We start from the raw sequence: 12,955 nt of genomic DNA on the forward strand, positions 1-12,955 counted from the left end.
TAAACATGTATCAGAATTCCATTCCTTTTTAAGGGTGAAAATATTCCATTTTATGTATGATACTACATTTTGTTTATCCATTCATCCAAATGTTGATGGACATTTGAGTTGTTACCACCTTTTGGCTATTGGGAATAATGCTGTTATGAACCTTGATGTACAGATAATCTCTCCAAGTCTGTATTTGCAAGTCTTCTGGGTATATACCTATAAGTGAAATTGCTGGATCATATGGTAATTTTATGTTTTATCTTTTTATGTTAAATTTTTACCAGTTTTAATTTGATAATTTTATTTTTAATTGTTATACCGTTTCCACAGCTCCTGCACCATTGTGCATTCCCATCAGCAGTGCACAAGGGTTCTGATTACATCTTCACTAACACTTGTTTTTTTCTTTTTTTCTTTTGGTTGATAGCCATCCTAATGGATGTGGAGTGGCGTCTCGTAGTTCTGATTTACACTTCCCTAATGATTCTTGATGTTGAGCATTTTTTCATGTGCTTATTGGCCATCTGTATATCTTCTTTGGAGAGATGTCTATAAGTCCTTTGTGCATTTTTTTTTTAACATCTTTATTGGAGTATAATTGCTTTACAGTGGTGTGTTAGTTTCTGCTTTATAACAAAGTGAATCAACTGTACATATACATACACCCTCATATCTCCTCCCTCTTGCGTCTCCCTCCCACCCTCCCTATTCCACCCCTCTAGGTGGTCCCAAAACACTGAGCTGATCTCCCTGTGCTATGCAACTGATTCCTGCTAGCTATCTATTTTACATTTGGTAGTATATATAAGTCCATGCCACTCTCTCACTTCGTCCCAGCTTACCCTTCCCCCTCCCTGTGTCCTCAAGTCCATTCTCTACATCTGTGTCTTTATTCCTGTTCTGCCCCTAGGTTCTTCAGAATCTTTTTTTTTTTTTTAAGATTCCACATATATATGTTAGTTATACGGTATTTATTTTTCTCTTTCTGACTTTTTCACTCTGTATGACAGACTCCAGGTCCATCCACCTCACTACAAATAACTCAATTTCATTTCTTTTTATGGCTGAGTAATATTTCATTGTATGTATGTGCCACATCTTCTTTATCCATTCATCTGTTGATGGATATTTAGGTTGCTTCCATGTCCTGGCTATTGTAAATAGAGCTGCAGTGAACATTGTGGTACATGACTCTTTTTGAATTATGGTTTTCTCAGGGTATATGCCCAGTAGTGGGATTGCTGGGTCATATGGTAGTTCTATTTGTAGTTTTTTTTGTTTTTGTTTTTTTTTTGCGGTACGTGGGCCTCTCACTGTTGTGGCCTCTCCTGTTGCGGACCACAGGCTCCGGACGTGCAGGCTCAGCGGCCATGACTCACGGACCCAGCCGCTCCGCGGCATGTGGGATCTTCCCGGACCGGGGCACGAACCCACGTCCCCTGCATCGGCAGGCGGACTCTCAACCACTGCGCCACCAGGGAAGCCCTATTTGTAGTTTTTTAAGGAACCTCCATACTGTTCTCCACAGTGGCTGTATCAATTTACATTCCCACCAGCAGTGCAAGAGGGTTCCCTTTTCTCCACACCCTCTGCAGCATTTATTGTGTGTAGGTTTTTTGATGATGGCCATTCTGACTGGTGTGAGGTGATACCTCATTGTAGTTTTGATTTGCATTTCTCTAATGATTTGGGATGCTGAGCATCCTTTCATGTGTTTGTTGTCAATCTGTATATCTCCTTTGGAGAAATGTCTATTTAGGTCTTCTGTCCATTTTTGGATTGGGTTGTTTGTTTTTTTGATATTGAGCTGCATGAGCTGCTTGTGAATTTTGGAGATTAATACTTTGTCAGTTGCTTCATTTGCAAATACTTTCTCCCATTTTGAGGGTTGTCTTTTCGTCTTGTTTATGTTTTCCTTTGCTGTGCAAAAGCTTTTTAAGTTTCATTAGGTCCCATTTGTCTATTTTTCTTTTTATTTCCATTTCTCTAGGTGGTGGGTCAAAAAGGATCTTGCTGTGATTTATGTCATAGAGTGTTCTGCCTATGTTTTCCTCTAAGAGTTTGATAGTCTCTGGCCTTACATTTAGGTCTTTAATCCATTTTGAGTTTATTTTTGTGTATGATGTTAGGGAGTGTTCTAATTTCATACTTTTACATGTACCTGTCCAGTTTTCCCAGCACCACTCATTAAGGAGACTGTCTTTTATCCATTGTATATTCTTGCTTCCTTTATCAAAAATAAGGTGACCATATGTGTGTGGATTTATCTCTGGACTTTCTATCCTGTTGTTCCATTTATCTGTATTTCTGTTTTTGTGCCAGTACAATACTGTTTTGATTACTGTAGCTTTGTAGTATAGTCTGAAGTCAGGGCGCCTGATTCCTCCAGCTCCGTTTTTCTTTATCAAGATTGCTTTGACTATTTGGGTTCTTTTGTGTTTCCATACAAATTGAGAAATTTTTTGTTCTAATTCTGTGAAAAATGTCAGTGGTAGTTTGGTAGGGATTGCATGGAATCTGTAGATTGCTTTGAGTAGTACAGTCATTTTCACAATGTTGATTCTTCCAATCCAAGAACATGGTATATCTCTCCATCTGTTTGTATCATCTTTAATTTCTTTAATCAGTGTCTTACAGTTTTCTGCATATAGATCTTTTGTCTCCTTAGGTAGGTTTATTCCTCGGTATTTTATTCTTTTTGTTGCAATGGTAAATGGGGGTGTTTCCTTAATTTCTCTTTCAGATTTTCACCATTAGTGTATAGGAATGCAAGAGATTTCTGTGCATTAATTTTGTATCCTGAAACTGTACCAAATTCATTGATTAGCTCTAGTAGTTTTCTGGTAGCATCTTTAGGATTCTCTATGTATAGTATCATGTCATTGGCAAACAGTGACAACTTTACTTCCTCTTTTCCGATTTGGATTCCTTTAATTTCTTTTTCTTCTCTGATTGCTGTGGTTAAAACTTCCAAAACTATTTGAATAACAGTGGTGCAAGTGGACAACCTTGTCTTATTCCTGATCTTAGAGGAAATGGTTTCAGTTTTTCACCATTGAGGATGATGTTGGCTGTGGGTTTGTCATATATGGCCTTTATTATGTTAAGGTAAGTTCCCTGTATGCCTACTTTCTGGAGGGTTTTTATCATAAACGGGTGTTGAATTTTGTCGAAAGCTTTTTCTGCCTCTATTGAGGTGATTATATGGTTTTTCTCCTTCAGTTTGTTAATATGGTGCATCACATGGACTGATTTACGTGTATTGAAGAATCCTTGCATTCCTGGGATAAAAATATGGAATGCTTCACGAATTTGCGTGTCATCCTATGTAGGGACCAAGCTCATCTTCTCTGTATTGTTCCAATTTTAGTATATGTGCTGCCGAAGCAAGCACCTTTGTCCATTTTTGAATTGGATTTTCTTTTTTGTTGAGTAGTAGGAGTTCTTTACATATTCTGGTTATTAACTCCTTATCAGGTATATAATTTACAGGTATTTCCTTCATGAGTTGACTTTTCACTCACTTCATAGTGTCCTTTCTTGTACAAAAGTTTTTAATTTTGATGAAGTCCATTTTACCTATTCTTTGTTTTTGTTGCCTGTGCTGTTGGTGTCATATCTAAGAAATCATTGCCAAATCTAACGTTGTGGAGCTTCCCCCTATGTTTTCTTCTAAAGGAGTTTTATAGTTTAGATCTTTGATCCATTTTGAGTTAATTTTTATATAGGTGTAAGGTAACGGTCCAGCTTCATTCTTTTGCATGTGGATATCCAGTTTTCCCGGCGCCAGACTCTTCTTTCCCTATCAAATCATCTTGGCACTCTTGTCGAAAATCATTTGACTGTATATGAAAGGGTTTATTTCTGGGCTCTCCATTCAGTTCATTTGTTCTGTATGTCTGTCTTTATGCCACTGTTTCACTGTTTTGATTACCATACCGGGGGCAGAGGTCGGTGGGACGTTGCACCAGCCTGAGGCGCGCCGTGCGTTCTCCCGCGGAAGTTGTCCCTGGATCCCGGGACCCTGGCCGTGGCGGGCTGCACAGGCTTCCGGGAGGGGAGGTGTGGAGAGTGACCTGTGCTTGCACACAGGCTTCTTGGTGGCGGCAGCAGCAGCCTTAGCGTCTCATGCCCGTCTCTGGGGTTCGTGCTGTTAGCCGTGGCTCGCGCCCGTCTCTGGAGCTCCTTTAAGTAGGGCTCTTAATCCCCTCTCCTCAAGCACCAGGAAACAAAGAGGGAAGAAGTCGTCTCTTGCCTCTTTGGCGGGTCTAGACTTTTCCCCGGGCTCCCTCCCGGCTAGCCGTGGTGCACTAACCCCTTCAGGCTGTGTTCACGCTGCCAACCCCAGTCCTCTCCCTGGGATCCGACCGAAGCCCGAGCCTCACCTCCCAGCCCCAATCTGCCCCGGCGGGTGAGCAGACAAGCCTCTCGGGCTGGTGAGTGCCGGTCGGCACCAATCCTCTGTGCGGGAATCTCTCCGCTTTGCCCTCCACACCCCTGTTGCTGTGCTCTCCTCCGCGGCTCCGAAGCTTCCCCCCTCCACCACCCGCAGTCTCCCTGCGAAGGGGCTTCCTAGTGTGTGGAAACCTTTCCTCCTTCACAGCTCCCTCCCACTGGTGCAGGTCCCATCCCTATTCTTTTGTCTCTGTTTATTCTTTTTTCTTTTGCCCTACCCAGGTACGTGGGGAGTTTCTTGCCTTTTGGGAGGTCTGAGGTCTTTTGCCAGCGTTCAGTGGGTGTTCTGTAGGAGTTGTTCTATGTGTAGATGTATTTCTGATGTATCTGTGGGGAGGAAGGTGATCTCCGCGTCTTACTCTTCCACCATCTTCCCCCTCTCTGTAGTAAGGTTTGAAATCAGAAAGTGGTTAAGTCCTCCAATTTTCTTTTTCAATATTATTTCACCTATTCAGGGTTCCTTGAGATTCCATATGAATTTTAGGATGCATTTTTCCATTTCTGCAAAAAACATCAAGATTTTCAGAGGGTTTGCTTTGAATCTGTAGCTTGCTTTAGGTAATCCTGACAATACGAAGTCTTCCTATTCATGAAGGTAGGGTCTTTCCATTTATTGATATTTGTGTCTTTAATTTCTATCAGCAATGTTTTGTAGTTTTCAGTGTACATGTCTTTGGCCTACTTATTCCTAAGTATTTTATTCTTAGTATTTGGTGCTATTGTACATGGAATAGTTTTCTTTATTTTATTTTCCCAGATTGTTCATTGTTAGTGTATAGAGATGCAACTGATTTTTTTCTCCTGGTTTTGTATCCTGCAACTTCGCTGAGTTTGTTTTATTCTAACAGTTGTGTGTGTGTGTGTGTGTGTGTGTATAGACTCTTGAAGGTGGTGGTTATTGTGCAGCATATGAGTTTGATGTGGATCCTTTTGGTATTATATTTTCTTAATGAGTAGATACACAAACACCAGTCTGCATTAATGCCCAAGATATTCATATATAATAATCATCACTATATTACGTATATTTTATCTTTTCCATTGTTTGGCATTTCAACTTTCTGACTTTTAAAAATATTATGTATTATTTCTGACACACAGAAGGATATGTTGACCTTAAAAAACAAAAGAGCAAGTTATTTTACCAGCAACATGAGTTTATTTGGGAATAGTAGACAGTTGTAATTCAGGACAAGCAAACTGTGACAAACCTTAGGCAAGTTTGGAGAACAGAGGAGAGGAACTTGATTTTGTAGAGGAAAGGAGGAAATTGGGGAGGGCTGTGGTAGCTGCAGGTGGTGGGAAGCTTGTTGCTAGTGAGAAGGAAATCTTGGTGGGGTCTGTAAGCTGTGGTGAGTCATATATGGGTGAGAGCTCCACCTTCAGGGCTTTCTGACTCCATTTTAAATGAGGTTTCCTTTATTTTTCACAGGTATAAAGGATAATCCATAAAACATTTCTATCCATGTTATGTACCAAAAAGAGCTCATTATAGCATGGTTCAGAGTTCAACAAGAATTTCTCTAGATTTATAGCACTTACAGGACAGGATTTTTTTTAATAGTTGGTCACAACCCAGTAGAATAAAAATTGAATGCCTAGAACCTTTATATTCCATTTGTTGTCAAGTTACTTTAGAATTCTGAGAAGAGTGTTTGTGAATTATGAAGCCCTTTCCACAACAGAAATGGGTTGTGACTAAGTTATAAACTAGTACCAGTCCACTGATGGCCTAATTTCAGAAGAAAGAAATACAATAGCTTGACTAAAATGAATCAGTCCTAGCTAAAGTTTCCCTTTGCCTCTCTATACTGGCATTCTTGGAATCAGAGGAATCCTATCTCAGTCCTCCAAAATTAAACTTTATGGAAGGAAATCCTCTTCCTTATTCAAAACTGGTGGGGGGGATCCCCTGGCGGTCCAGTGGTTATTAGGACTCCGTGCTTCCACTGCACAGGTTTGATCCTTGGTCAGGGAACTAAGATCCCACATGCTGCATGGCGGGGCCAAAAAAAGAAAAGGAAAAAAAGCAAACAACTGAGTGGGTCTCTTTGCCTTATCAGAAAGATTTAATAATTAAATAAAATAAGGAAATTGATTTGTTTGAGGGCCTGTTAGGATCCAGGAAGTGTACTAAGTACTTCATATACCTGTGAATCCCCTTTTAGAATAAGAAGCAGAACTTACTAACAACTAAACAGGTGGAGGAGAACACTGAGAGTAAGTTGTGTACGCCAATTACCCATAACACTAAACCTAGATAAATCTCTCTTAAGTTAGGAAAAGAACAAAATAAACCTAAATTAGAAGAAACAGATCATGAAAATAAGGAATTTTCCCACCAGCTGTTGGTGGGAATGTAAATTAGTATAGCCATTATGGAAAACAGGATGGAGTTTCCTCCAAAAATTAAAAACAAAACTACCATACAATCCAGCAGTTCTACTCTGGATATTCTTCCAAAGGAAAAAAACCACTAAATTGAAAAGGTACATGCATCCCATGTTCATTGCAGTTTACAATAGGGGACATAAAGAAGCAACCTAGGGTCTATCGATAGATGAATGGATAAAGATGTGGTGTATGTATATAATGGCATGTTACTCAGCCATAAAAACAAATGAAACCTTGCTGTTTATAAAAACATGGACAGACCTAGAAGTCTATCTGCTTACTTCACTTATGCTAAGTGAAGTAAGAGAAAGACGAAGAGTACTATATGATTTCACTTATATGTAGAATCTAGGAAACAAAACAAATGAACAGAACATAATGAAGCAAACAGACTCATAGATACAGAGAATAAACAAGTGGTTTTGCTAGAGGGGAGGGGGGTGGGGGCATAAGTGAAACAGGTGACAGAAATTAAGAGGTATGAGCTTGTAGTTAAAAAATATGAGTCATGGAAATAAATGTACAGCATGGGGAATATAGTCAATAATACTGTAATAACTTTGTATGGTGACAGATGGTAACTAGACTTGTGATCATTTTGTAATGTATAGAAATATTGAATCACTATGTTGTGCACCTGGAACTAGCATAGTGTTGCAGGTCAGTTTTACTTAAATTTAAAAATTAAAAAAAAAGGAAAGAAAATAAGGGCACCAGTTGGTGAAATATATAATGAGTGAAAATGGCATTGCAGGTAGAGAGTGAATCATTAGTAAGTTAATATATTATGCCAATAATTATGAAAACTTAGATGAAGTGGGTAAATTACTGGAAAAGTTATAACTTACAGGAACTGACATAAAAATAAGTAAAAAGCTTGAATAATTATGTAACCATTAAAGTAATTGTAGATCTGGGTAAAAAAAACTTTCCCACAAGGAGAACAAAATGCCCACATGGTTTTACTGACAGTTTCTACCAAACTTTAAAGAAATAAATCCCAAATTTATTCAGCTTTCCAGGCAGTAGAAATATGAAATGGCCCCCAATTCATTCTGCAAGCCCAGTATAAACTTGGTATTAAAGCCAGAAAAATAACAAAAAAGGAAAATTAGGTTTATTTCATTCATGAATATACACACAAAAATTCTAAAAAAGTATATTAACAAGTAAAATTTGATAATGTGTAAAAAGGTAATATATCATGACTACGGTTCATAATGGGTTAAGGGAATTTTTAAAAATCTGCAAGTATAGTGTACCATTTTAACACAATAAAACAAAACATTTTAATAGATGCAGGAAAAGCATTTGATAAAACTCAAAGCCAGTTTGTTAAGGACAGTATTTCAGGCAATTAAACTAGAAGGAATTTCCAATTGAGTATTTAAAAAAAAAAAACAACCACCCTATAGCGAACATCATACTAAATGAGAAATTTTAGTAGTAGTCCCTTTAAAATTAAAAATTAAATAAAATGCCCATATTATTATTACTATGTTATTGGTAGTCCTAGCCAGTATAGCAAGACAAATTAAAAGTCTTAAGAACTGGAAAGGAAAAAATAAAACTGTAGCAGTTTGTCATTTATATAGAAAACCCAAAAAATCTATGGGCAAAATATTTTAGAAATTAAAAGTGAGAATTAAGGGCTTCCCTGGTGGCGCAGTGGTTGAGAGTCCACCTGCCGATGTAGGGGACATGGGTTCGTGCCCCGGTCCGGGAAGATCCCACATGCCGCGGAGCGGCTGGGCCGCTGAGCCATGGCCACTGAGCCTGCGCATCTGGAGCCTGTGCTCCGCAACGGGAGAGGCCACAACAGTGAGAGGCCCGCGTACTGCAAAAAAAAAAAAAAAAAAAAAAAAAACCGAAAAAGTGAGAATTAGTAATTTGCTAGGCCATAAAGTCTCAACAAATTTCATAGGTTTAGATTACACAGAATATGTTATCTGATCACAGTGGAATTAAGCTAGATATCAGTAACAAATAACAAAATTTCCAAATGTTTGATATTTAAGCAGTAGTCTTTTAAGTGAAAGAAAACTCAGAATTAGAAAGTGTGTTGAACCGAATGATGATGAAAATATATATGAGAACATATGAGCTTCCTGTGCTTGGATGTTTATAGGCTTAAATGCATTTCTTGGAAGAGAAAGACTGAAAGCAAAACATAAATGATCTAAGTATTCATTTCAAGAAGTTAGAGAAAGAATTGCAACAGTTAAACCCAAAGGAAGTAGAAGGAAGGAAATAAGATCAGAATAGTTGGATGCAAGCGGCCCTCTGTATCTGTGGGTGCCAGATCCATAGATTCAACCAATCTCGGACTGAAAATGTTTGGAAAAAACTTCCAGATGCCATGAGTCTTAATAAGATACTTAACACCTCTGTGCCTTAGTTCTCATTTCTTTAAAAATGATGCCTACCCCATAATTTTATCATGGAAATTAATGTATATAAAATGCCCAGCAGTGCTTGTAACAGAGAGAGTGTTGTCAGCCAATTCGTATTATTATTGTTATTATTGTGAGGGCTAAAAAAGATAACATACATAAAGTTCTTTATGAAAATGTATAATAAAGTAATTAGTCAGTTAAAAAAAAAAAAGAAAAAGGAAAATATCAGGGAAAAAATATTCCAGAAAGTTTCAAAAAGCCAAACTTCAATTTGCTATGCACTGGCAACTAGTTACATAGCATACACATTCTGTTAGGTATTGTAAGTAACCTAGAGTTGATTTTAAATACACATGAGGATGTGCATAGGTTACATGCAAATACTACACTATTTTATATAAGGGACTTGAGTATCTGCCAGTTTTGGTATATTCAGGAGGTCCTGCAACCCAGTACCCCACAGATACCAAGGGACGATTGTGTTAGTAAAATTGGAAAATAAGGAAAAGACTGAACAGATATGGCCAATAAGCACATGAAAACCAGGATTTTAGCCACGTGCACAACTGTGTAGTCCTGGTTCCAGAGATTTTACAGTTACTTTCAAGTTCAGAGTACTCCAGCCCACCCTCCAAAATGATTGTAGCTCTTGGTTGTGCTGCTCTTCCTCTTGGAAGATCTGTTTTTTTCTAGCCCAGTGTCCTGAAACCACCCACCACCCAGAAGCATGCCTTTTATGCGTACTGAGTGGACAAGATGAGTAGGTGGACAGACTGTCTAAAGTAGGGAGGCTTGGTGTCTGGGCTTGGGAATCATGCACTGGCAAGCAGGACTATTGTGGACCATGGCAAAGTCACCACTGAGTGTTCTCCTTTCACAGACATGCATTTTTAGACTGCTTTAAGGGGAGAATTAAATGAAACAGAACTAAGCATGTCTAGGTGACCATTTGAAAAGCCTCTACTTTCAGTTCTGATATAGCAGCTGCCATTCATACAGCATTTATATTAGGAGTAAGACTAGCAGTTTCTAACATAGAAGAACTTGAAGGTAGCTAAAGATTTACATTAGGAACCTGTAACATTAGGAACTGTTTGTGGGGAAGTGTGTATTGAGTACCTGTGAAAATGAGTTTTCACTCAAGGCTGTCACTTGAGAATAGGCTCAAAATAGGTGTTTAGAAAAGGAGCTTTTATGTAGGGGAAGGGGCATCTGAGGTCAATAATGTGAAAGAGAGAAAGTGAAAAAGTGAGTGAACCTAGAGAAAGAGGGTTCTTAGCCATGTTGAAGCATTAACAGAAGGGAGGTGCTAGATCATCATCAGAACACATTTGTTACACAGTGAGTCTTGCATTTTACACACATTTGCCTTACTCAGGTTTCAACTAAAATGAGCTCAGTAGTCAAAAGGGAGTTTTCATTTACCTACCACCTCTCCCACCCCCCAGATCCTTATACTTTCATTCCTGTAACTGAATGCACGTGGGGGAAGACTTGTAAAAAAGAAAGTAATAATTTAAAGAGTTTTCTAGTCGGTTGGAGAAGTGAAATGACTTATTCAGGTGGCAAGCAAGTAAAACAAGGATGTAAGTCATCCTTGAGTAAGAAGTTGAAGACTGAATTGGAAGAACTGATTATTAAATTTTCCACAGGGTTGTAAATATAAGACATGTATATAAAGCATTTGATGAGGATTTTAGGAATTTTCAAGGGTATTTTGTGTCTTATCCTTGAATAATTGGAAACCCCACCAAAATTTGAAACCAGATCTGGTTACATCAGACTTAAGAAACAGATTACAGAATTCTATGTTGATTCAATGCCATATTGTGAATTTGTTTTTTTTTCTGGCCATGCCATGTGGCTTCTGGGATCTTAGTTCCCCGACCAGGGATTGAACCCGCTCCATTGGCAGTGAAATTGCGGAGTCCTAACCACTGGACTGCCAGGGAATTCCCTGTGAATTTCTTATAAGGAGTTCAAAGGGTCCTTTTTTTTTTTTTTCCAGTTAGACCTCTAAAATAACATTTCTAAAATTAGAAGAACTGTTAAATCACTTACCTGAAGAAAATGCTCCTTTTGAAGTAGTTCTTTTAGGCTTAAATAAATAGGGTTGGTTTTTATCTGTTTTAAAATGTGTGAGAGCACCTGCGATACTAAGATTTTTCCTTTTTGTGTAAGTATTTCCTTTGATCAAAGCAATTGGTTGAAAACTAATGAGCTTTGCCATTATATTATTCTGTCAAACTTTTAAAAATTATGTCCTGTAGTTATGTCATGTAACAAAATGTTTTGTTGCTTAGCTCTTGCATTTTAGGACAGTTTGAGTAGAATATATGCTTTCCTTTTTGTTAAAGCGTACTAAACTCTCATAAGTTAAAGGAACAATAAATTTTTATGCTACTGTTTTTATTTTTCTTAGAATTCAAGGACTTAATCTGGACACAATATATTTTTCTTAGTGAAATGTCATAGATCATGCTAGGGCTGTAGCAGCAGAAATGGGAACAAAAGGTATCCAAAAGAGGCATTATGATTCAGTAAGAGAAAGCCTCTGGCTGTATTATATCCTCCTGGCTCTTGGTCCCAAAGCAATGTTTTTGTATTCTGAAGCCAAGTGTTAAACAGTATTTATCTATTTCAGTTTATCAGTGATTCCTTTCAAAGTAAATGAGACTATATTAGGATAGAAATTTGAAAATCTTATAATTGGTTTGGAGAAAATTTTCTATTTTTCATTAGAAAATTTCCTTTCTTTACGTTTACTTAGTTATCTTATATCCTTCTGCTAGTATGTGTTACAAATATATGATTCTGAAAATTAGAATATATCTACTTAATTCTTGTATACTTGAATTTTTTTAAGTATTATTATTTATACATTTATTTATTTATTTATTTTTGACTGCATTTGGCCTTTGTTGCGTGTGAGCTTTCTCTAGTTGTGGTGAGCGGGGGCGGGGGGGGGGGGGCGCTACTCTTTGTTGTGGTGCATGGGCTTCTTATTATGTTGGCTTGTCTTTGTTCCGGAGCATGGGCTCTAGGCACGCAGGCTTTAATAGTTGTGGCACGCGGGGGCTCAGTAGTTGCGGCTCACAAGCTGTAGAGTGCAGGCTCAGTAGTTGTGGCACACGGGCTTAGTTGCTCCGGGGCATGTGGGATCTTCCTGGACCAGGGCTTGAACTTGGGTCCCCTGCATTGGCAGGCGGATTCTTAACCACTGTGCCACAAGGGAAGTCCCTCGAATTTTTTTGTTTAAAATTATTGCTTCTCTTAGAGTTAAATACCTTTCCACGTTAAATCTATATAAATTATTTGGAAAGATTTGTAAATATAAAGTGGTTACAAAAAGAGGTAAACTTTTGATGGTATTGATGACTTGTTTAGGAAGCAGTACTGACGGAGCGCCCTTTCAGTGCTGTGAAACAAGAACAGCAGAGAAAATGGATTGAAGAGTTGAACAAGCAAATAGAGGATGACCGGCAAAAAAAAGTAGAGGAAAAAATTATATCTTCAAAGGTAATTTATGAAGTTTTATCGGTATAAAGGGGGAAAAATAATTTCAGAGTCTCTAATCATAAACTTAAAAGTGTCCTGAAACTGTTTGACAAGAGTATTCAAATTATTCCATATTTGCTCTTGTGAACCTTTCGTTGAATGAATTCAGTGTGATTTTGCATAGCTTCTTGTAACTAACGTTTTAGAAATTTCCTGGTTCT

The 12,955-nt window shown here is 38.1% G+C and overlaps 1 protein-coding gene and 1 non-coding gene across 11 annotated transcripts in view; one reads left to right on the plus strand and one right to left on the minus strand.

Annotated features, from left to right (window-relative positions):
- CCDC66 (coiled-coil domain containing 66) overlaps positions 1 to 12,955 on the plus strand; it is a 55,112-nt gene that overhangs the window by 17,226 nt on the left and 24,931 nt on the right. For all 10 annotated transcript variants that reach the window (XM_073811248.1, XM_073811251.1, XM_033865159.2 and 7 more), the window contains one exon: positions 12,624 to 12,755. In XM_073811248.1, coding sequence (XP_073667349.1) covers positions 12,624 to 12,755 — 132 coding nt within the window. The remainder of the gene's footprint in view (positions 1 to 12,623; positions 12,756 to 12,955) is intronic.
- Positions 3,280 to 3,385, minus strand: LOC117314057 (U6 spliceosomal RNA). The gene has a single exon (XR_004528740.1). It is a non-coding gene; the product is annotated as a U6 spliceosomal RNA (small nuclear RNA).

The sequence above is a fragment of the Tursiops truncatus genome, chromosome 10, assembly GCF_011762595.2.
Source record: "Tursiops truncatus isolate mTurTru1 chromosome 10, mTurTru1.mat.Y, whole genome shotgun sequence".
NCBI classification, from domain to species: domain Eukaryota; kingdom Metazoa; phylum Chordata; class Mammalia; order Artiodactyla; family Delphinidae; genus Tursiops; species Tursiops truncatus.